The sequence below is a fragment of the Macaca fascicularis genome, chromosome 16 (assembly GCF_037993035.2).
Source record: "Macaca fascicularis isolate 582-1 chromosome 16, T2T-MFA8v1.1".
NCBI lineage: Eukaryota > Metazoa > Chordata > Mammalia > Primates > Cercopithecidae > Macaca > Macaca fascicularis.
In genome coordinates this window covers 51,394,186-51,419,167 of record NC_088390.1, presented here as the reverse complement: position 1 = coordinate 51,419,167, position 24,982 = coordinate 51,394,186, and the positions used below count along the sequence as shown (strand labels likewise).

The window sequence follows — 24,982 nt, the reverse complement described above, 5'->3', positions numbered from 1 at the left end:
ACTGCGTGAGTACTCAGTGCATTCAGCCGTTATGGTGTCAGTGGCATGGAGGTACAGAAAGGAATGACTGGATTCCCAACCCCTGTTTTCTATTTCGGGGTTTATTTACCCAGTCCCCTTCCCTCTGCAAAAATAGGACATACTTTCATGCATTTTTTTTTTCTTTCCCATCATGTCCAACACTTACTCTGTGCAGCCAGCCTGACCTTTCTCTTCCTTCTGGGTTAGGACAAGTCACTTCCCTGATGTTAACCCAGCAGCATGGCTTCTCGGTTACCAACTCCTGTTCTGCCAATGTGGAAACAGCCACTGTCTAGGTGCCCAGCCCCCGAGCTCTCGTGTGAGCCCTGGCAACCCTGGCTGCCTGCCTGCATGACCGTGTGCTCCAGACACGTGGCTGTGCCCTGTGGAGCTTGCCCAACGCTGTGTGGTGTGCTGGCTTGCTTTTTTTTTTTTTTTTTTTCCTTTCCCTCCTCCCTCTCGCTTCCCTTCCCAGGAGAATGACAGCAAGTGCCAGCAAGCAATTGTAATCCTGACCCTGGCATGAGAAAGCTGAGCTCTGGAGGGCAGCTCAGATGCCAGGGAAACCTGTTCTGTCCAACATTCTAGCCAGACCCCAAACCCGGCCCTCTCTCCTGCCTGTCTGCCCAGAGGCCCTGTCTTCTCTGCGCTGCTGTGGTGGGCAAGATTCCTGGAGGCCAGCTCCTGCCAAGGGTCTTGGCAGAGTCTTTCCAGTTCAGCACTGTGCCTACCAGACTAGAAAAATAGCAGTATAAAGACAGAATTAGGTGGAGGAGAAGGAAAGGGGGTGGGGGAGGTGGGAAGAAAAAACCCTTGTTAACATTCTCATGTAGAAAGCCAGAGAAGGGGAAGACAGCCGTGATTTATTAGGTTTCTCAGAAACCTCTCTTCCAACTAGCACTAATCACTTTTACCCAGGAATCATTTTTTATGTCTCAGCAATGAAAATGGAGAGAAGAGGGGAGGTAGTAGAGAAAGTAATAAGATGAAAAAAATTAGAAAATAATATATTAGAGAGGTACAGGGCCTGTGTTTGATTCTGTAACGGTAGTGGGTGAGAATATTGGTCACAGCTAATAGTGATTATAATAATAGGCCCTCCCCCAGCAAATGTCTTGTCCTAAAGATACTACACCACCGTTTTCCTATAAATTTCAATTTCCCTCAGACTTAGGTGCCTCTGTCTCACCAGGCACAATGTCTGTCAGAATGTCCTGTGTTTGAGACACCAGTCTATATGGGCAATATAGCAGTAATGTTTTTTAGAGCACAGAATCCAGTAAACAAACCAACCTGAGTGTGAATCCTGACTTTGCCACTCATTAGCTGCTCACGATCTCAGGCAAGTCATTTAAATGCTCTGAGCTTTCAGCTTCTCATCTGGAACTTTGGAACAATCATTGGACCTGCCTCATAGCACTGTTGAAGGTCATATGAGCCAATGCATGCAGAGTAATTGTCACCCTGCGTCGCACACAGCAAGTGCTTAATAACAGCTGCTGCAAGCAGCACCTTCACCACCATCGAATCGCATTTCCCATGGGAGGACCAAGCATGGGGCTCAGAGAGAGTCTTGATACTTTTCCCTTCCTAGCTAATTAAGGAACACTGGTCAAGAAATTTGGATTTCTCTCCTGCTTCTCTGCCAAGTCTTGCTTGCCCTTCTCTTAGCCTCTGAATTTTAGGTGACCTTGAGTAGCTGACTGTACCCTTTACTCATTCTTCCTGGCTCACGGGATTAAATAAACAAAATGCATTTTGAAGAAGTTTTTTTGTTTGTCTGTTTGTTTTTTGAGACAGGGTCATGCTCTGTTGTCCAGGTTAGAAAGCAGTGGCATGATCATGGCTCACCACAACCTCAACCTCCCAGGCTCAAGAGATCCTCCTACCTCAGCCTCCCAAGTAGCTGGGACTACAGGCATGCACCACCACACCTGGCTACTTTTTGTATTTTCTATAGATACAAGGTTTTATCATGTTGCCCAGGCTGGTCTTGAACTCTGAGCTTAAGCGATCCACCTATCTTGGCCTCCCAAAGTGCTGGGATTACAGGTGGAAACCACTGTGCCCTGCCCAAAGAAGTTCTTGATAATAGATTTCTTCCGTGTCATATTTGGTAATAGGTCAATCAGTTACTGCTACCATTGAATGTTTAACGATAGACATTAATACTTATATTTAAAGGCAATATAGTGACCTTGGGGGTAAGGAAGCCATAAAGGTATGTTATGGTGTTTCAAAAGGAGAAGAGTTCAGTTTATTCTCCTGCTTGCAAGCAAGACTTTACACAAGCATTCCAGAATAATAATTCCTCCTCTACCCAAGGGGTTCTTTGATGAGTAAATTCTTAATCTTTCTGAACCTTGATAGTCTTTTCTGCAAAGCAACATCCTTGTTGGGTTTCTGTGAGCTTTCTAAAGCTACCATGTAGGAAAGATCCAGCTTGGTGCCCTGTACATAGTAGACAAGCCTTTACCATGAGTCAGTTCAGTTACTTTTCTCTACGAAGTGATACAGTGATTAGAAAACAACAGAGGACTTTGGGAGGCTGAGGCGGGAGGATCGCTTGAAACCAGGAGTTTGAGAGCAGCCTGGGCAACATAGCAAGACCCATCTCTACAGAATATATTTTTTAAAATATTAGCTGGATATGGTGGCACGTGCCTGTAGTCTTGGCTACTTGGGAGGCTGAGGCAAGAGGATCACCTGAGCCTAGGAGTTCGAGGCTGCAGTGAGCCTTGATTGCATCGCTGCACTCCAACCTGGGTGACAGAGTGAGAACCTGTATCTAAAATGAAAAATAAAAGAAAAAGCAACAGAGGAGGTTTTAGGAGGCGAAGAGCAATGTGCACGGTCCCAGAAATAGCATCTGTTTTTGTTTTGTGCTTTGGTGTTTTGATTTGTGCACCCTGAGGAAGAGAGACAAGAGTACAATTTGGCTGCTCGTTTCCAGAGACAGTGATTTAGTAGGGAAGATAAGACTTTTAGGCAAAGTGATGAGTGACAGGACAAACGAGCATGTTCTCAGTGTCAAATGATTGGTATATAGAGGCTTCCAATATCTGTTGAAAAGAGGAGGTTGAAAGATTAATCAAGAAAATGAATAAAAATTTTAAAAATAAATAACAGAGCAGTATAGCCAATAAGAGCTGCCAGACCTCACAGGAAGCAGCCTTTGCTCAAGGCAAAGGTGCTGGGGGAAGCTTCTTAGAAGAGTTGTAGCCTGTGATGGGCCCGGAAGGAGGGGTGAGAGAGCCAGATTGGAGAGGTTCATGCCCCACAAAGTTACAGGGGCAGGAATGCCCACAGGGTGTTTTAAGCAACAGGGTGTAGATCCAGTTTGGCTGGTGCAGAAAATTCATATCAAGGAGTCAAGGAGATGAGTCAGAGAGGTTGGTGCCAGTCAGGCTGACAGCTTCATGAGTACCAGGCTGCAGCGCTTGAACTTTATCCAGTAGGCAATAGGGAGCCATTGAAGGTTTTTGAGCAGGGAAGTGGCATGTAAACATTTCCACTTGAGTTCAAGGTTGGATTGGAAACATTTTTAGAAACTTGACAATAGTTTCCTCTGGCAAACCAGGATTTCCTTATTTTTATTATTTTGAAAATAAATACTCTCCCTTGAACATCAAACAGCTTTTCAAAATACGATGTTCTAATGATCTAGAGAAAGTAATTCAAAAACACAGGGTTTAGGTTTCATTTATAAAACCCATAATTTTGGTGATTGGGGGAAACACTGTTTGGCAAGGAAATAGTTTGAGGGATTTGACTGGTTCAGAATTTAAAAGTCCAAAAGCAGGCCTGGTCTCATAGGAGTAGAAAAATAGATTTTAATAAACCCAACTCATTAACGTTCATCACTTTTAAATGCCTCTATTTTATACAGCTTACTAGGTTTGCAAATAAGTGTATTGAACCAGATGTTATGTATATGTTTGTGTGTGCGTGTGCGTGGGCATGCATGCGTTTGGGTTTGTGGGTGGGGGTGGGAAGGTTAATGTCTCAGTGATACAAGTGGTACCTGATTATAAGGATTACCTGGAGCAGTAATATCAAGCTAAAAATACTAAGCCAAGTTTCTGGCTAGCTTATTAATTTTACTCCTGGGAAACAAAGGAGTCATTATTACAGTTTTGCATTCTTGAATCCTGACCTTGTATTTGTGGCTCCCTTCTTTCCTGAAAACAGAATTGTACATCATGCTTAGATATGGGATGTGTGTGTGTGTTTCACATCGGGAGTACTAGTAAAGGAAAGGGACATACATTGTGGGAGGGGATCGGATTGTAGGGGGTTGGACGGCTGAATGTCACGTGCATGAAATGACTTGCTCAAGCACCCTCTAAAGTGTACCCTGATATCAAGCCAAGATTTCAGAAGGCTCAAAGAGTTGCCATAACCCAATCTAGTTCACTTACATAGAAAATAGCTGTCAATGTGGGCATTTCACCTCCAGCTACATACAGTTGGGATAATTACAGGAGTGTTGGCAGAATCGAGTGTCTGCTGGGGGAGAAACTATAGTATTTGTTTCTGTTAAATTGGCTTGTGTGGTGGGTACAGACGCCATGACTGAATGTGGAAATTCCTAAAATGTTAGTTTTTCTTCTTTTCTGACTTTAACAAACTGATGTTACTCTCTTAACTCACTACCTATCCAATCTCATTTTCTTTCCTGAAAAACTACGCAGCTCCCCTGTCACACAGGGTTCGTAAAAGTTTTGTTTTTAGAAGTTTAATCTGGGATTTGTTTCCTTAATGATCTTTGGAAGAATGCTTTGGAATTTGAGGTCTTATCATGAGACGTGGCTTGTGGCTGTTCAACCCTGTTGCCTCTCAAATTTTGCCTGGGAGACCCTATATTCCTAAAAACAATGAGTGCATGCTACAGAAAGATGCTTCAGGGAGCTACAACACTAAATCATCTGTGACAAAATGTTCTCTTAGAAAGTGGAATTGCATAAACGGATCAGCAGAAATAAATGCTTTGGCAGAAATTCCTTGAGTGGGGAAGAGCAATGCTTTCTTTTCTAATTAGCTCTGGGTAACAGTCTGCTGTGATGTCTTTGCTGTGGAACCCAGGCATGGACAGTGGAGCAGGAAATCTCATCACTGCTCTCTAAGTGCTTCTCCACTTAATGGAAAGAGTTAAGCACGCCTGTCCGTTCATACACAAGAAATGCCACTTGAATTGAATTGAATTGAATGGGAAAAGCAAAGGTTTGTTTGGGGGACGGATGCCACCAGGCCCTGACCAGTGGGAGTCAATGCGGCAAACCAGATGAACAAGATCATCTAGATACGCAGTAATCAGATTACCCAGAACAGAAATCTCAATACCCCAAGATATGAAGGGTTATTTTAAGGATAGTGGCAAACAGTTAAACTCAACTTGCTCTGAAGATTGAACAGAAGACTTAATTCACCTTAGGATGGAGTCATTATGATGTGGGCTGAATTAGTATCACTGAAGGAGACCATGCAGGCTTTTACTAGAGAACTATGAAAACAGGACAGAGATCTCAGATCCAATCAAAATAGTATTGCTTTTAAAAGGTCAAATGCCATTGAAAGATTTATAGAGGAAATAGTAGGTAATACAAACTGTAAAGATGGAAATAAAGCCTTGAAAGAGTCTCTGAAGACAAGAAGAGAGAAATTTGCAGAACTGGCCTCGTAAGAATTGCATAAAATTCATTTCATTATGATTGATTTCTTTGTATTAATACACCTTCCTGGGAAAGTGAGTATCTTTTTTCCTCATAGAATCTAAAGCATGTTTGTTTCAAATGGGCAGTGGCAACTAAATGATTTTAAAATAATATTTATATTCATGTCAAAGAAGTTATTTTTAACATTATAAGTGAAATTTATCTAAACATAGTAGGCCAGATAATGATATTTAGTTATTGACTTCCTAAACAACTAATGACAGGAAGATTCAGTATTACACAAACTAGGTATAAAGAAGCAATTTAGGTCTGCTTATTTTATTTCTTCTTTGACCCTCTCACTTGCGTGGCAGTAACATTGCATTGATTCAGATTTTATGATCATTTTATCTTGAATTGCTTAAACTAAAATTTATATCTTTGTTTTCTTTATAAAGAAATATATTACTAGCTGGGCACAGTGGCTCATGCCTGTAATCCTAATGCTTTGGGTGGCCAAGGTGGGAAGATCACTTGAGGCCAAGAGTTCAAGACCAACCTGATGAGACCCCATCTCTACATTATATATATTTTTAATTTAAAAAGCAAAAATATTACCAAACAGATTAATTATGCAAACATAATTTTGGGACACAGAGTTAACTTGAGTACAAAAGAGTTTTTAAAGATTTTAACTGTGTATATATAAATTAATATTCTGAACGACAAGTGCATATTAGTGAATAGCAAAATAATTTTTGTCATTCAGACATTTCAGTAATTGAGATTAGCATTCCCACCAAATTGTTGCCAGTTATCTCCATCTGTCCCCTTCTCCATTCCCCCCACCACTAAATTTTCATATCTTTAAATTTTCATATAAGTATATGGAACCGAAATATTATTTTCATTCATTTACCTGCCATCAGAGAGGATGTCATCGGCCAACCCCCAAAGATGGTGTGGGATCTACCAGCCATATAACTCTTCTGCATTTGTTCCCTCCATTGTAAGTGAGGGTGCTAATACCTGCTTCAGAGGATTCCTGGAGAAGTAAATGAGATGATACATGTACAGCACTTAGAACAGTGCTCAGTATATAAATGGCAGCTTTCAGCAGTTTTATTTTTATTCTACAATTACTATTCCTTCTCTTCTTCCACCTCCATGGCTATTTTATGGACACTTAAGTGGGAACACATCTTGTGTTACAGCAATGCTATAGCAGTGATGGCCTGGAAACTGCTTTTGAGTTATTGCAGGGAAGAAAGGATCGTGAAGAGATAATAAAGCAGGTGAGCACCCTGTGTATTTACACCTGTGAGAAGATACATCCCACCTCAAACACCATTTGTGGTCCTATCACCCTAGCATGTCACAGTGTAACTGCCTGCTTTCTTGGATAGCTCTTGTAATAGATGTATGCTCTGCAGAAACTTTGGTTTCCAACTAGTCTGCGTCTTCCATCTCCATATGCCCTGCTGTGCCTGCATATGTCTTCTGGTGCTATGCCTGGAAGATCTTGAGTGGGTAAGGGTGAAAGGGAATTTAGAATACATTTCCTTTGGTGCTCTAGAGCCTTTCCAACATGCTGCCAGATCTGTGTTTTCTGTTTCTTCTTTTTACCCTTGGTGGCACTTCTGGGCCATGAAGTAGTGAACCGGCTGTCCTCTAGTTGTTGTTGATGGGCTCTTGAGTGACGTGGAGGCAGGAAAATGGGTTTTCAATGGTCACAAAACTCCCTGACCTTCTGCTTTCCTTAGTGTGAGTCTCTCAAATACACACTTCTTAACTCTCCTTTCTCTGTGCCAGAGGGAAACATGGCAGGGAGGGGTCCAGCTAGGAAAGAATGGGCTTTTCTGAAGTGGAATGGAAATATAAGGAAATTGTAAAAACAAAAGTAGATTATTTGGAAGAAACGTCTAAAAACAGTTTTTACACAAAGGGGACAACTAGAAGTTGATTGATTTAAGAATTGAGTTTAACCTGGTATGACTTTGGTTTCCAACTAGATTACAGCTGTGGGGTTCTTGGCCTTTGACATGCGTCTCGCTCACAGTAGGTTGTGCACTATACATGTGGGTGTGGCAGGATAAGACTTTTAAAGGTACAGCAGTCTCGAGAGATTGCAAAGTACATCAGCATGAAACTAGGCAAGATTTTAGCCTCTTGAGAGGGATGTTCAATTTCAGCTAAAGCTCCCTCAGCATATTTTTGTATCCCATCAAATATCCCTGAGTCGCGGCCAGGCGTGGTGGCTCACGCCTGTAATCCCAGAACTTTGGGAGGTTGAGGAGGGTGGATCACTTGAGGTCAGGAGCTTGAGACCAGCCTGACCAACACGGTGAAACCCTGTCTCTATGAAAAATACAAAATTAGCCAGGTGTGGTGGCGGGTGCCTGTAATCCCAGCTACTTAGGAGGCTGAGGCAGGAGAATCACTTGAACCCTGGAGGTGGAGGTTGCAGTGAGCCAAGATCATGCCATTGCACCCCAGCCTGGGCAACAGGAGTGAAACTCCATCTCAAAACAAAACAAAACAAAAAATATCTCTGAGTCCCTCCCTGCTTTTATAAAAGAGTGGACACAATGCTCCTAAGTTTAAATCAGGTCAATTCAGTATGAAATCATAGCAATAGCCATTATGTGTTAAAACCAGGATTGTCCTAAATACTTACTGTAAGTGGTTGTAGGAAATCAACTCATATTAGAAATGATATTGGTCCCTGGAATTTAGTCTGTTCCCAAGAGGACTGAATGTTGTGAATACATTGCCAAAGTATGTTTTCTTTTTTTCTCCATCAGCCCTTCCATTCTGACTACAGGCAGCTTAAAAATAAATTTGGGCATATCTCGGTGGCCAAAAACCATGGAGATCAGGATGAAATCATTTTCAAGGCAGAAATAACAAGCGTTGATAAAGATATTCAGAGAAACACAGTCCTAATAGCATCAGCACGTGACTGTGGAGCCCTTTAGTCACCAAGCTAAATTCAATTTGGAATCAGGGGTCTGCTGAAAAGCCAGGAAACTTTGAGCAAGTCACTTGAATTCTGAGCCCCCATTTCCTCATCCGGAACATGGTGGCCTATTTTGTAGGATTGTCATGCACGTTAAATTACATTAAACAAGCTATCAGTAAAAGGATGTGGGACTGTGCCTACTCGGATTGTCACCCAGCGAGTTTTAATTCAGAGTCCAAATCTGGTATTTAAAGACCACGTTCTAAAATGCACTTGTAGTTAATGTCTTTGGAGTCTTGCTTCCAGGATTTTGAGTTGCTGGACTGGGTCTTTGTAAGCTCCGTGATGCTGCTTTGGGAACACAGGAGATTTAATCTGTAGTCCTGGCTATGCTCTTAATTGCGAATATAACCTTAGGTGTTCAGCTTCTCTGGCTTTTACTTTTTCATCTGTAAAATGGGAATAATCTGCGTCCTTCTAACTTACAAGTATGTCATAATAGAAAACTGACCGAACAGTTTACATCAATGTCCATTATTATTTCCGTTGGGTTTTAGGTGGCAAGAGATGGAAAACACATAGCAACAATTTCAAAGGTAGGCCAGTTCCAAAGAGCACTGAACTTGGAGTCAGCCAATCTAGGTTCTAAAGCCAATCTGTCAGCATTAGGTGTCTCTGGACAGGTCACCACATCTCTCGAAACCTAATTTTTCTTGTCTATAAAATGTAGGCGCTGTTTCTAGCTTTGTGACTCCCATGTTCAAAGACTACTATGTGCTGGAAGACGACTAACATTCACATTTTGGTGAATGTCTAAAAAAATTTAAAGCCCCTTGGGGGTAATGGAGCTGCTCCCGAGCCAAGTAGTAGATGGATTAAGAATCTGACATTCTGCCACCCATAAAGGATGACAGAGTTTAAAAACTAAAGCTGAAAAGCAGAAGACATTTGACACCTTTTGGAGAAAAAACAACAACAACAGTGAAGCTAGTGACTTCCTTAAAAAATGGTCTTCATGCGGAATGGGAACCACCAGATTCTCTCTGGTGTTCAGCATTCCAGAGCAACCCTGAAAATAAATTATCCGGCTGGAATCGTTGCTCCAACAGTTGGATTTCTTAGCAGTAGTTTATTAGCCAGACAAAATAATTTTTTTATAAAGAAAAAGAAAAAAAAGGAAAGCCCGCAGAAGGAAAAACCCCAGGGCCCACTGCTAGCTCTTTTGATGACAACTTTTCTAGAAGGGCAGTGGCCAGAGGGGGCCTTTGGCTTTTCTGGGTGGCTGGAGTCAGGTTTGTAGGACCTGCCTGTGATAGTAGGTTTCATCTTGCAGCTGACTCTGATGGATTAGTAGGTACCTGGAAAGTCATTTTGAAAGATTCCGAGGCTTGGTCTGGGCTCAGTGAAGAGTTCTGTGATTAACTAGTGATGTCTGTCGTTGGCTTGGGTGGGGCAGTACTGGTGCCTGGTGTTTGCTGTCCTGCCAGAGCAGGTTGGGAAGATCCTTTAGTACTTGTCCTTCTGCTGGGCAGCAGATCAAGGACTCGGGCCAGTGTTGCTTCCGATGTACTGGAAAAGTGTTTTCCGAGCCTCCAGCACATAATGTTTTACTCTCTGAAGGAGGCTTATTCTGATTAGCTTAACAGAGAGAATGGAAGAAAGGAAGTCTATTGATTCAGCTCCTTGGTCACGAGACAGGAATTGCAAGGTGGAGGGAAGCTGGAATTCCAACATGTAATTCCGTGGATACTCCGATAAAGCACAGGCGTAGGTGTCACTGATCCAGCAGAGGCAGCCACAAACCGCAGGCCCTGGTAAGCTGCCTGTGGCCAGAGGTCATGGCTGCAAATGCCAGGGGAACTGCATCCTTGGTAGGCAGTCAACCATGCACTCCATACTTGCGATTCTTGATATTTGAAATCAAAGTGCAGCCACTTTTCTTTAAGGAAGCTTTAGAGAACTTGCCAGTCTGTTTAGGATTGAAGGTGATTCTCAGTTATCCATGCTGATGGAACAGATAAACTGAAGTTCATTTCTCCTCAGCTGTGGAACGTGCTTTATGTTTTTGTGCTGTTGATCTGCTTTCCTGGTAAGGTTTGAACTCTTCAGATTTTTCTTTCTATAAAGAACGGTTGAGGGGGAGTGTAGTGCTTTTTGCAGCTCCCCCAGTATGTTTCTAACATAGCCAGCCAAATGTCTCTGAGCCCTCCCAGCCTCCTAACTTTAAATCCATGAACTGCACCAGGGAAATAATCAACTAGCTGCAGTTTGTTGAGCACTTACTGTGTGCTCCCTGGGATCCAGGTACAGCAGTCTTGAGGGATTACAAAGTACATCGGCATGAAACTAGGCAAGATTTTAGCCTCTTGAGAGGGATGTTCAATTTCAGCTAAAGCTCCCTCAGCATATTTTTGTATCCCATCAAATATCTCTGAGTCGCAGCCAGGCGCGGTGGCTCACGCCTGTAATCCCAGCACTTTGGGAGGTTGTGTGACAAGGACTTGATCCAAGAGTGTGTTGGGCAATAGGGTGAAGTGGGCTGCAGGTTAAACATTGGCTATAGGGATTTGCAAAAGAGTTCACTGAGAGTTGGCCTGACTTCCTCTGCTACTACTGTTTCCTGTTGTTTCCAGTAACTGCACTTGAGCTCTGCATACGATTAACTTTCAATTATCCTGAGGCTGATTAACTGGTTTGCAGATTAACCAAGGTGAAGGCTCACCTGGGCCTGGGAGTCACTCATCAACTCAGCTCTCCATAATTAGCTGGTGATGGCTAATTGCCTGCCCCAGGGTTAGGAAACCTGGGCACTGGGTGACTGCAGGGGAGGGGGACCAAGGGATGACTTCTTCCAGGACCTTCTACTCTCTCCAACCAGAGGTGCCCTCTAGCCCTATAAACTTCTGCGTTCTCCAGTGCAGTACCTGAGAGGTTCAGAAATTCTCTGGGTCCTGGTGCTCTGCTCCTGCTACCTTTCAGCTCCTGCCCCCAACACCCTGTTCAAACTGGGAACAAGTTGACCACAGGGCACAGTGAATTTGAAAATCTGGAGATTAAGTAATACGTTGAAAGGGACCCAGTGAGCAGGGGCCACTAATCCCCTTTCTTCCTCAGCCTAGGAACCTCCTCCCTTCCCAAGATATAGATAAATATAGAATAGATTGAGACCCTGAGCAATGGTCTCTTGGCCAGTGGAGACCAAGACCACTGAAGCAAGGAGTCAGGGGCTGCCCACAACAGCAAAGCTCCCTAGAGTCCAGGCCACCCAATCGTGATTGTTTGGGATCCTTGTGATTGCCTCCCATGGCTGCCCAGGTTCATAGAGAGTTGACCGCATTTGCCTGGGTCCCTGTGGGGTGAGAGTATGGAAATATGTGTATTTGTCACACCTTACACCAGACCAGAATATACACAGTTTAACCTAGGAGTCAAGCTCCTGCCATATTTGGAATGATCTCAGTTTTGAGACATGGTACCTTGGATCCCAGGTATATCCAGTCTTGAGAGTGTCCATTGAGGACTTTGGTCTGTAGCCCACCAAGAAAGAGTAAACATTTGCGCAGGATCCTATTTGATGGGATTCCATGGATTGTTTTCATTTCTTAAGCAGCATTCCCCTGAGCCTTTGACATGTCTTTCCATCTCTGGCTGTGTTCTCACTTGCATTTGCCAGGCCTGCAATGCCCCTGCCTTGATACAACACAGTGTGCCGGCAGCTGCAGTCCCTTTTCAGCCAGGGCCATGGGTTTCCTTGGGTCCTTCTCTCTGGCTCACGTTTTCCAGGGCTGTTGGTGTGTACAGTCTAGAGATCACATTTTATTAACACAAAGAAATCTGCTTGGGCTGCCTGGCTCTTGCAGTCACGTGGAGAGAAATGTGTTCCTTTGGTCCTTCAGCCTGCAGCACTCTGTGCAAAATACAGCAGAGAGCTGGGCACGGGGCCAAGCTTACATTTCACTTCGGAACACACTTTCACATCACTCCTTGGCAGAACATCCACGGCGGTGTCTATTTGGGGAGTAAGTTAGAGAAGTGTTGTTTCCCTCTTATGAGTGTCGAGAGATAGGACCTTTAGAAAATGTTTTACTTTTCCCCCGCCTTCATCTTCTTCGCAGTGCCCAGGTACTAAGGTGATCCAGCTAAATGTGGCAGTGGTGCCTGTGAGAAGCCCCTTCCTTCCTCGGGCCACCCTTTTCTCTTGCAAAATCAGTAAACAGAGCCAGGACCGCCTGGGACACAGAAACTGAGGCCAAGGTAATAACATCAAAACCAAAGTCCTGGAACTCTTGAGTAAGCTAGTTACCCTCCCAGATAAAACAACTTTGTTGTCCAAACCTTCTTTCCAGAGATCTAAGACTTTTCTAATGTTGGTCCAAGGCCAGCCATGGAAGGAAGGAACTTCAGCAAGCCGCCTGGAATGGCAAACACTGTTAAAACAAACAAATGGACCTTTGCCATTTGGTTTTCCCTGACTTGTCTATTTTTATTTCTTTTACCCACCCTTGTACTTTACCTCTCGATAGTACCCTCCTTTTTCCACCCCTACTGCCATTCTCATCTCACTTTTCTCAGGGGCCAAGCTGGCTGTTTTGCCTTCAGTAAAACAAGTATCTAATTTCAAAGAGAGGAATTAGGAGAAAGAGGTGGTATAATTCATTTTTGGGGTAATCTCGCTTCCCCAAGCTCCTCTATTGTTTGTTCTTATAAGTGGCCACCTGAAGCTTGACTGCGTTTGAAAATAAAGTTGGTTTTAGAATTTTAAACCTTCCTTAGGAAAGATCTGAATGGTTAGAAAACAAAGATTTATTGGAATAATAACTGACATTTCTCTTCTCAATGGAATAGACCCCTCTCATAACAAATGCTTCAAAATAAACTCTTTTTCCCCATCACACGAAGCCATAAATTCCATAAGGATTTCCCAAGTGCCAAGCCTTATTCAGAGTCTTATATTTACTGCTTTGGAATGTTGCTTTTGCCATCAGTATCATCCAGCCAAGCAACAACCAATCAAGACTTACAGAAACTTGTCCAGCTAGATGCATGTGCCAGGTTGCTGCTTCCTACCATGTTGGAAGGCCTCCCTTGTCACAGAGGATGCCCCAAATCTCAGGGACTGGGATACAGCCTCCTGCCAGTCCGCGGGTGCAGTCTTTACTTACTCTGCAGAAGGGAGGTGACAGAAACCCATTCCACCTGTCTCAAAAACCTGCTGGTAATTAACTTTAAAAATAATGCCAAGTTCTCACATGGCTGGTAGATGCATTAGCTCAATCAGAGGGGAGGCAGGGGAGAAGCATGCTGCTTCAAAGAGTAATACTGTTGCAATCATATTAGTCATTCCAGGGGAGGTTAGATAAGGTTATTGAAAAGGTGAAGTCACCCTGTACATTGAAAGAGGTCTTCTGAAAGTGTTGAGAAAGAGTTGAAGTTGAGACATTTATTTGGAGCTATCTCCCCCTTCCCTTTATAAATAAGACCGGTATTTTTTAAAAGCCACGTTTTCTTTTTTTGATCGATGAACGCTCTCATAGTTGATGATTGAGAGTCATCTACAGCCAGTATCAAGAGTCAGTTCTGCATTACTCATGTGTAGATTATCTCTTTGGTGTACTAGCCATAGTCAATGTGTAAGCCCTGGCCAGTTGCCATTTGCCACCCAGCAAAACAACACACCATAAGGCATCTACCCTCTGCCCGCACTTGGGAAGTGTTCAGGGAATGTAATTTCATTTTATAATTAATTGAAACAATGCACCGTGCATTTCCGTGGTGCATTCTAACAGCAGGACAATTGTTATTCAGAAAGGACTGTGTCTGGACTACTTTGAGAATCAGTAATTTAAGTTGTTGGACTTGTGTTTGGCCTATCCTCATACCAGTGTAAATACTTTAATCTTGCAAGATTTTCTCATTTTGCATAAAACAGGTGAAGGTTTTTTGAAGTCCATCTTCCCAACTCCCAAAGCACTCTAGATACCTTGGTAGGTCCCTGTGGACTCCCTGTAGTTGACTTGCAAGTTTCCCAGAGGTGGGGACTGGCTTTTATCTCTGGCACCTAGGCAGCTGCTTTGTCCCAGAGGTGATATACAGGAAACATTTGTTGAATGAATGAAGTAACGGATACACTAATTTCATTGGAAGTGGTTTGAAATGAGTGCGTATGTTGGCAGAATTTTGTTCAACATGGTGGGTCTTTGCAAAGGGTCATGATAGCATGATGCACGCCTGTGGGCCAGACATGACTCAGGATGGTCTTGGAGGAGGCGAAGTGCAGATACACCCCTGCTGATAGGCTCCTCATAATACTTCAGTGAGCTGTTTTTCTCATGAAGATTTCACTATTTTCTTTTCTTTTCTTTTCTTTTTTTTTTTTTTTCTGAGATGGAATCTTACTCTGTCACCCAGGCTGGAGTGCAGTGACGCAATCTCAGCTCACGGCAACCTCTGCCTCCTGGGCTCAAGGGATTCTCCTGCCTCAGCCTCCCGAGTAGTTGGGATTACAGACATGCACCACAGTGCCCATCTAATTTTTGTATTTTTAGAAGAGAGGGGGTTTCACCATGGTGGCTAGGCCGGTCTCGAACTCCTGACCTCAAGTGATCCGCCCTCCTTGGCCTCCCAAAGTGCTGGGATTGCAGGTATGAGCCGCCGTGCCCGGCCAGTTTTACTGTTTTCTGATTGGTAAACAAACCGCACCCATCCAGTTTCACTGTTTTCTGATCGGTAAACATACCACACCTGGCCAGTTTCACTGTTTTCTGATTGGTAAACATTCAAGGCCAGATGCCATGGCTCACACCTGTAATCCCAACACTTTGGGAGGCCAAGGCAGGTGGATCGCTTGAGCTCAGGAGTTTGAGACCAGCCTGAGCAATGTAATGAAACCCCATCTCTACCAAAAATAGAAAAAAATTAGCCAGGTGTGGTGTGCTCACCTGTAGTCCCAACTACTAGGGAGGCTGAGGTGGGAGGATTGCTTGAGCCCAGGAGGCAGAGGTTGCAGTGAGCTGAGATTGCACCACTGCACTCCAGCCTGGGCAGCAGAGCCACACCCTGTCTCAAAAAAATAAATAAATAAATAAATTTAAATTAAAAAAAAAAGATTCAAGAATGAAGAGTGTTTTCAGAGAAGAGGATTTAGATGCTTACAAATAAAAGTGGATATTGACCCCCCAATTTTCCACCCTTTAATCACAGAGACATGATTGGAAGTCAGCAGCTCCAGCCTGCATGTTCCCAGATCACCTGTAAGAGTTCTTAAAACTCATCCCACAGGTTCTTAATTGGGATTTTTAACTGGGTAAGTAGAGAAGCTCCATGTTGGGTGTGGGGAAGGGAGGATGCAGATGGATATAAATATTTTGAAAAAACATCAACTTATGTTTCTTTGGTTGATAGATGCAGGAGAATGCCCCTCCTCTCCATGTAGTATGTCAGGGTATAGCTTCTTTGAGCACAGGATTTGATTGGTTTACAGAATGGCATGTCTCCCTATGCCAGCCAGTGATAAGTGGCGCTAAAACAGACTTGGCCTTGCTAAAGGCTTCCAAGCACCAGGCCATGAGTAGTTGACCCCACCACAGAGGTATGTGCAGCTGGCAGGAAGCTGCCCTTCTGGTTCACTGACTCAAGAGTTAGAACAGAGTGATCCCTGGACTTGCAGTGCCCTCAGTATCCCTGCACAGAATTCATTCTGTGTACCCCAGACCCTGTGTGCCCACAGCAGGAAATACAGTGTGAGCCTCTGGCAATATCCAGAGTTGCCTGAGCCTCCTCACATTTGCTGCTTCTGTTCAGTTTAGTGTGCCTCAGTTTACTAATATGCTGGGGAAAATAACACCCCTTTTGCCAAGATGAGATAGCAAAGTTCTCTGCATAAAATAGTGCATAAAGTTATTCATATGACGAGGCATTTGAAAAATTACTTTGAGAATGACTTAAAATATAGAACAATTTTTTTAAAATGTGGCAAACATCCTTATTCTTATCACCCAGAATTAACAATTCAGTATAGTTGCCATATATTCATATATAAATTTACCTATATATTCATATGTGATTCTAGATATTGCAGATTCACTTGGGGGTCTCAGGGAACTTTTTATAAAGAGAAATGCATTTCGTTCATAAGGCCTGATTGAGTTAATTCTAAGTCTGTTTGCTCAGCTCTTAATCTTTCCTAGCACTTTGCATTCATTGTATTAATAAATAAGCCTGTTTTGAGCCTAGTTAGGAAAAAAAAAAAAGGCCAGCCTCATTCATTAGAATTCTGCATTCCCTTTGGTTATTCTTTGTTGGAGAGCAGGGGGCTCACTGGTACAGAATTCCAAGATATTTTGCTTTGGAATGTGAAAGGAGTCTCTCTTGACAACCCAAGGAGAACCTGCCTCAAAATGATCTTTCTTCCTCAGTGCTGAAAAAGAAAACCAGACAAATAAGCACAACCAACATTAACAGAAGGCCTTGGTGCAGCCTCAAGAATTAAAGTGCTGTACTCTATGGAAAACAGTGTGGAGGTTCCTCAGAAAACTAGAAATAGATCTACCATATGACCCGGCAGTGCCACTGCTGGGTATACAGCCGTACTTCATTTTATTGGACTTCACTGTATTGCACTTTGCCGATAGTGTGTTTATTAAAAATGGAAGGTTTGTGGTAACCCTGCATTGCACAAGCCTGTTGGCACCATTTTTCCAACAGCATGTGTTCACTTGATGTCTCTGTCATATTGTGGTGGTTCTAGCAATATTTCAAGTTTTCCATTATTATTACATTTGTTATGGTGATCTGTGGTTAGTGATCTTTGATGTTACTATTGTTATTGTTTGGGGGCACCGTGAGCCACACCCATATAAGATGGTGAACTTAATACATGTTACGTATGTTCTTCTGGCTGCTTCACCAACTGGCCGTTCCCCCATTTCTCTCCCTCTCCTTGGGATTCCTGTTCCCTGAGACACAAAACTAAGGATGAAAGTAGGCCAGTTAATAACCCTACAATGGCCTCTAAGCACTCAAGTGAACAGAAGAGTTGCAGGTCTCTGACTTTAAGTCAAAAGCTAGAAATGAGTAAGCTTAATTTGGAAGGTAGGTCAAAAGCCAAGACAGGCCAAAAGCTAGGCTTCTTGAGCCAAACAGTTAGCTATGTTGTGAATGCAAAGGAAAAGTTCTTGAAGGAAATTCAAAGCACTACCCCAGTGAACACACAAATGATTAGAAAGTAGTGAAACAGCCGTATTGCTGTTATAAAGAAAGTTTGAGTGTCCTGGATAGAAGATTAAACCATCCACAACATTCCCTTAAGCCAAAGCCTAATCCAGAGCAAGGGCCTAACTCTCTTCAATTCTATGAAGGCTGAGAGAGGTAAGGAAGCTGTAGAAGAAAATTCTGAAGCTAGCAGAGGTTGGTTCATGAGGTTTAAGGAAAGAAGCCATCTCCATAACAAAAAAGCACAAGGCAAAGCAGCAAGAGATGGTGTAGACACTGCAGCAAATTATCCAAAAGATCTAGCTCAGCTCATTGATGAAGGTGACTGTACTAAACAACAGAGTTTCAGTATAGACTAAACAGCCTTGTATTGAAAGAAGACACCATGTAAAACATAGCTAGAGAGAAATCCACACCTGGCATCAAAGGACAGGCTGACTTTTGTTAGTGGGCAATGTAGTGGGTGACTTTAAATTGAAGCCAGTGCTCATTCACCATTCCAAAAATCCTAGGGTCTTTGAGAATTATACTAAATCTACTCTTCCTGTGCTCTATAAATGGAATAGCAAAGCCTGGATAAGAGCACATCTGTTTACAGCATGGTTTACTGAATATTTTGAGCCCACTGTTAAGACCTACTGCTCAGAAAAAAAAGAAAAAAAAAAAGCTCTTTCAAAATATTACCGCTCATTGGCAGTTTACTTGGTTATCCAAAAACTCTGATGGAGATGTACAAGAAGATTAATGTTATTTTCATGCCAGCTAACACATTTATTCTTCAGCCTATGGATCAAGGAATAATTTTGACTGTCAAATCTCATTACTTAAGAAATTTACTTTATAAGACTATAGCTGCCATTGATAGTGATTCCTTTGATAGATCTAGGCAAAGTAAATCAAAAGCCTTCTGAAAGGATTCACCACTCTAGATGCCATTAAAAACATTCATGGTTCTTGGGAAGGGACATTAACTAACTCCAACATTAATTGAGTTAGTAGAAGTTGATTGCAACCCTTATGGTAGATGACTTGGAGGACTTCAAGATTTCAGTGGAGGAAATAACTTTAGATGTGGCGGAAATAGCGAGAGACCTAGAATTAGAAGTAGAACTTGAAGATGCGACTGAATTGCTGCAATCTCATGATAAAACTTGAATGGATGAGGGATTGTTTCTTGCAGATGAACAAAGGAAGTGCTTTCCTGAGATGGAATCTACTCCTAGTGATGATGCTGTGAACATTGTTGAAATGCCAGCAAAGAATTTAGAATATTACATAAACTTAGTTGGTATAGCAGTGGCAGGGTTTGAGAGGATTGACTCCAATTTTGAAATCAGTTCTACTGTGAGTAAAATGCTATCAAATAGCACCGTGTGCTACAGAAAAATGTTTCCTGAAAGGAAGAGTCAATTGATGGGGCAAACTTCATTATTGTCTTATTTTAAGAAACTGCCACAACCACCCCAACCTTCAGCAAACACTACCCTGATCAATTAGTAGCCATCAACATTAAGGCAAGGCCCATCACCAGTAAAAATGGCTCACTAAAGGCTCAGGGGATCATTACCATTGTTTAGCAATAAAGTGTTCTTAAGGCATGTACATTGTTTTTAGTTACAATGGTATTGCACACTTGATAGATTACAATATAACATAAACATAACTTACATCCACTGGGAAACCAAAAAAATTCATGTGACTTGCTTTATTGGATTCTTAGCTTTATTGCAGTGGTCTAGAACTGGTCCTGCAATATCTCTGAGGTACGCCTTTATATCCAAAGGAATGGAAATCAGTATATCAAAGAGATACCAGCATTCCCATGTTTATTGCAGCACTATTCATGGTAGCCGAGGAATGGAATCAACCTAAGTGTCCATCAGTGGGTGAATGGACAAAGAAAATATGGCATACATACACAATGGAATACTATTCCACCATAAAAAAAAGAATGAAATTCTGTCACTTGCAGCAACATAGATGGAATTGGAGGTCATTTATGTTAAGCGAAATAAGCCATTCACAGGAAGACAACTATTGTATGTTCTTATTCAAATGTGGAGCTAAAAAGGTTGATCTCGTGGAGGTAGGAAGGCTGGGAAGGTTAGCGGGGGCTGGGAGGTGGGATTTAGAGAGGTTAGTTAAGAGGTACTAAAACACAGATTTGTATCTCGAACTTATTTGTACACACAGATACGCACCCTACTAATAGTAGGGTGACTATGGTTAACAAGGATTTATTGTATATTTCAAAATAATGGAAGATTTGAAATGGTCCCATCACAAAGAAATGATCAATGATCCCAGTTACCCTGATTTGATCATTACACATTATACGCATGTATCAAAAGATCACATATACTATATTAATATGTACATTTATTATGTATTAAGATTTGAGGTGCTGTGTGTGCCTGAGGAGTTATAGGGGATGCCGGTGGAATGACCATTACATGTGGCAGCTGGACAGGGCAGTGGCCGATTGCCATTGTGCTCTGAGGAGAGAAGGCAGAGCTTCCCCCTCTATCTCCTGGCTGGTGAAATCCTGAGACTACAAAGCTCCTATCAAATGAATGGGTAGAAAAAGAATAGTGTAATAATAGCTAACCCTTCTTTAGTGCTGCTTATAGTCTGGGCACTGGGCTGAGTGGTTTATATGTATTATATCATTAAAACTCAATCTCTGGGAACGACTGTTAGTACTCGGTAGGTATAATATTATTATTGTCATTTTACAGATGAGAAAACTGAGGCCCAGAGAAAGTGAGCAAAATGGTGCTGGGGGCAATTAATAGGTGGCAGGGCTGGAACATGAAGCTGCAGTCTGGCACCAGAGCCCGTTCATGGAGCCCCAATTCAATGGTCTACTTCTCAGTAGAAGACTTTGCCTTGTGCAAGGTAGTAGAATGTCTAAAACCATCAGAACACCTGTGTGGATGGCACAATGCGGTGGCAGATATGTACCAGGGACCTAGACGTGGAGGGAGTGAAGAGGAAAGGAGCAACGTATGCACCTCTGGGGAGGCCCTGAGGTCTCCTCAGCCAATTCCTAGGGAATTTAACTTTAAAGGACACAGAGAGGGTAGTTTTTAATGCAGGTTTTACTTTTAAGTCATGAGGGATGACTTTCTAAGCTACAGTTCCTTCTGATATGATCTTAAAAAAGAAGCACCATGAAGTGATAAACACAGCAGCCCAGGAAGATTTAGGGACAGCCTAGTAGAGGAGGATTGGAAACACTGAGTCTGGCTGTGTCCCTGAGGGTGCTGGTTCTAAACCCACAGCACAGTCCATATAAGTCAAAGCTTCATTCTCCTTGTGCCCACATTAAGCTGATCTGCCCCAGTGCAACAGGGAGACGCATATGGTCAAGAGAATCTGTCTTTCACGAATAGATTTTCTCCTTCGACCATGGTGAGAAGTCCTTATAAAGAAGTATACATGAATATATGGATGTGTTGGGCATCAGCTGTGCATGTGGCCATCAGCCGGGTGAGTGGAGAAAGTTGGAAGTATTCAGTGTTCACTTCCATGTGCTTTTCAGAGACATACCTGGTGAGCTCTCTGAAGATACACAATATAGGGGGAGAGATACGCACGTGAAGCAGCACAGGGCATGTAGCTGGCACTTGGTAAATATTAGTTTCCTTCCCCTTTCTGTGTGTAAGGCAAGTTGTACGAGCAAAGCATCAGCAGCTCAGAATGCAAAAATAGATCTCCATGTGGGGATGTGGCCTCTTTTCCCCAAGTGTGGACCAGATGTCAGGCCGCCTTGTGAGTACTCAAGGAATGTTACGGCTTCCTTCTTCAGGACTTCACTGCTTCTCTCCATATGGAGAAGGCTCCCTTTCCATGCACTTCCTGGATCTGAAAAACAAGAACAAGAAAGAGGATGGCTCTAAAGTCTCAGGAAATGGACCTTTCTGTATTCTCCCTTTTAAAAAGCATTTGTGTGTATGTTTTTTAGGTCTTGCTGTCAAGTCGGATACACAGCTGTCATCTGTTATTCAGTGATTTAATAACATAATAAAAATTTATGGAAAACCACAAGCCCATGGATTTTTTTTTTGGAGTGCATTTATTCATCATTATTTACGATTATTTTTAATCATTTACTGAGGGCCTGGCAAGGTGCTGGTAATTCAGAGATAAGGAAGATGTCATCCTTTAAACTTGAGAAGCTTATAAATGGCAAAGAGATATAATTAATTGTGAATGGGGTGTGGTAGATGGCGTCAGATTATATATGAGGTAGAATCAGGAAGGCAAGAATGGCCAGCTCTGAATAGAGTGAGGAGGGAAGATCGGAGATGATCCTTGAATTGTGTCTTGAAGAATGAGCAAAAATTATATTCATGGAAAGAAAGGATACAATATAAGTGACTTGTTGAGTTTTTCTTGGCTGATATTAAGAATGAATTTTCATTAAATATGCACCAGTAATTCACAGGAAATGATCAGGTCAGAATGTTACGGGACATGGGTTTGAGATATAATGAGAGGGGGAAAAAAGAGAAAATTTAAAATGTATGTATATGATGGCTAATACTTAGCAGGGCTAAATCCCTCCTGCCCAGATAAGGAGAACTTTGCCACCTGGCAAGGGACCTGCGGCTGTGCACTGCCAGGGCAACAGAACTACACGTCTCAAACGTGTTTAAAGAAGACGTTGGGAGGTTAGAGGCGGTGTAATGGATGGGATTTGACAGTTGCTGTGGCAACACACCCACTTCCAGAACATGAGTGTTAGTGGGAGGGGAGGCAAACTCGTGGTACTTGCCCTGGGTTGCCCTATGTCCCGTACCACCTGTTCTACGCCAAAGGTATGAACAAATTCAAAAGGACAAATGCCTCACATAGCTGATGGCTGCCTGCCTTTGTGGAACTGACCCTGGAATAAGATAAGAAGATGAGTAAATCAGAGAAAAGACAACAGGGAAATAGTGTGGAGGAGGAGGGGGAGGCCAGAGCAAGCAGTGTCAGCTCCTTTCAGGTCAACGTTTCCTAGAGTTATATTAGAATGTTTTGACTAACTGGTAGATTTTTATGGGGGAAAAATGCATATGACATCTGTGTTTCTAAAATGTCCTTTATAGAAGCAGTAGTGTAGAATGCTTTGGGGCATAAATAGTCCTTAGAGTAGCAAAAAGACAGGTTAATGCAAAATTGGTTGGACAGGTTTTGGTTGGAGGCCTGAGTGGTTGCCTCTGGAGCACCACCTTCTGGTGAGTCATGGGTATGACATGGTGCAAATATTCCTGAGGTGTGGGTGGTTGGTTTCCTTACAAGGTAGGGTTTGCAAGCTCCTTAACATCCACAGGGACTGTTTTCCTCTGGACCAGTGGTTCTCAATCTTGGCCTCACATGATAATAACCAGTGATTTTTTTTAAAGAAATTGGACATTTTATTACAAAAGTAATATACGATTGTTGTAAAATAAGACTGTACAAAATGTACCTTGAGTTCCCATATTCCATTTCCAGATTTAACTGTCCACAGTTTCTGCATACTCTTCCAGACGTTCCCTTTGTGTTTATAAGCATTAATATACATATATGTGGGTGGGTGGGTGTATATTGTGTGTATGGGAATATGGAAATATATGTATATGCATACAATACATAGTGTTGTGCATCTTGCCTTTTTCATTTGATATTTTTTGGAGATTTTTCCATATTCATATAAATCTGCTGGCTGCATAGAGCCTATGGTCTGGATATGCCATAATTTACTTAACAATGCCTCTAGGGATTTAGATTGTTTTCATCCTTGGATTCCAGTCTTCGTACACTTCTGTGGTATATCTAAAGTTTTCATTCCTAGATGTGGAATTGCTGGATCAAAGTGTGTAGGCTCCAAAAGAATTGAACTAGTTCACACTCCCACTAAAAGTGTGTGAGAAAGCTGTTTCCTCTTTCATTCAAAAAAAAATTTTTTTTTTACAGAGCCCAGGCCCCATTTTCAGATCTTCTGGGTGAGGTGGGAGGGGAGCTGAGTATCTGTACTTTTACAGAGCTCGACAGGTGAGGCTGATCTGTAACCGAGGTTGAGAACTTATATATGTTCTCATCTATGGTCTTAGATAGAGGGTGTAAAATTAGGAGACGCGGTTCCTCCTGATGATGCCTGGGTCATGTCCTTTCGGATCCAAACTGCAAGATCTCCTTTAATATGGTTAATTGGGAGAAACTGAATGACCCACTTCCTCTGAAATTTCTGTTAAACTGGAGTTCTTTATTTTGACAAATGTAAACATTAATCCATCTTTATTAAGATAATGTATGATTAAAGCAACAAGAGCCAGAGAGGTACCACCTAGGTTCTGTCTGATCCTTTTCTTGTTATTCTATAGTTATGTGTTCATAAACCATTTTTTCTTTTTATAGGCTTTCAAGGAAGAATTATCTAATTGCTTTTGGTGTGGCCTCAGATTTCATTAGCAGTAGGTAGAGTTTGTAGATACTGAAAGTCTTTCTCTTATTTCAGTTTGAAATGTCCCCAGGTTATCACATAGCTTTGGGAACTGGAAGTGTCTCTTTTCCCTTGCTTAGGTAGCCTCAATAGATTGAAAGAAAATGGACATCTCTTCTTCAGAAAACCTGTTCTAAGAATTATCCATCTTAGGACACTACTTTGGTTATTGCTCTTCTTTACTGCCTGCCTGAAAAAAATTTCCCAGCCCTCATTTATTTGATCCTTTCCTTTGAAGTCATGACTTGTCACCCTCTGCTGTGTTCCTCTGTCCCCTGAGCAGCTCTAAGGGGTGAGAGGCACCTACTCTCACCCCTTACACTCCTACCAACCTGAAGACCGTGTGTCTTCATCTAACAGCATTTCTTTCTTTTTTTTTTTTTTTTTTTTTGATATGGAGTCTCACTCTGTCACCCAAGCTGGAGTGCAATGGCGCAATCTCGGCTCACTGCAACCTCCGCCTCCCGGGTTCAAGTGATTCTCCTGTCTCAGCCTCCCAAGTAGTTAAGATTACAGGTGCCCCCCACCATGCCCGGCTACTCTTTGTGTTTTTAGGAGAGACAGGGTTTTGCCATGTTGGTTGGGCTGGTCTCGAACTCCTGACCTCAGGTGATCTGCGCGCCTTGGCCTCCCAGAGTGCTGGGATTACAGGCATGACCCACT

General features: G+C 42.5%; 1 protein-coding gene across 17 annotated transcripts in view; it reads left to right on the top strand.

Moving 5' to 3' along the window:
- HLF (HLF transcription factor, PAR bZIP family member) overlaps positions 1 to 24,982 on the top strand; it is a 59,732-nt gene that overhangs the window by 8,073 nt on the left and 26,677 nt on the right. Inside the window, exons 3-4 of one of the 17 annotated variants that reach the window (XR_012425628.1) lie at positions 12,753 to 12,891; positions 15,838 to 15,940. The exons of 12 other annotated variants lie outside the window; for them this stretch is intronic. Coding sequence is in view for 2 of the 5 variants with exons in the window: in XM_074019279.1 (XP_073875380.1) it covers positions 12,753 to 12,884 (132 nt within the window). In the remaining 3 variants the exon portion in view is untranslated. Of the gene's footprint in view, positions 1 to 12,752; positions 12,969 to 15,837; positions 15,941 to 17,051; positions 17,807 to 24,982 lie in introns of those variants that run through there. 4 more of the 17 variants (XR_012425630.1, XR_012425629.1, XM_074019279.1 and 1 more) reach the window with 4 other exon arrangements.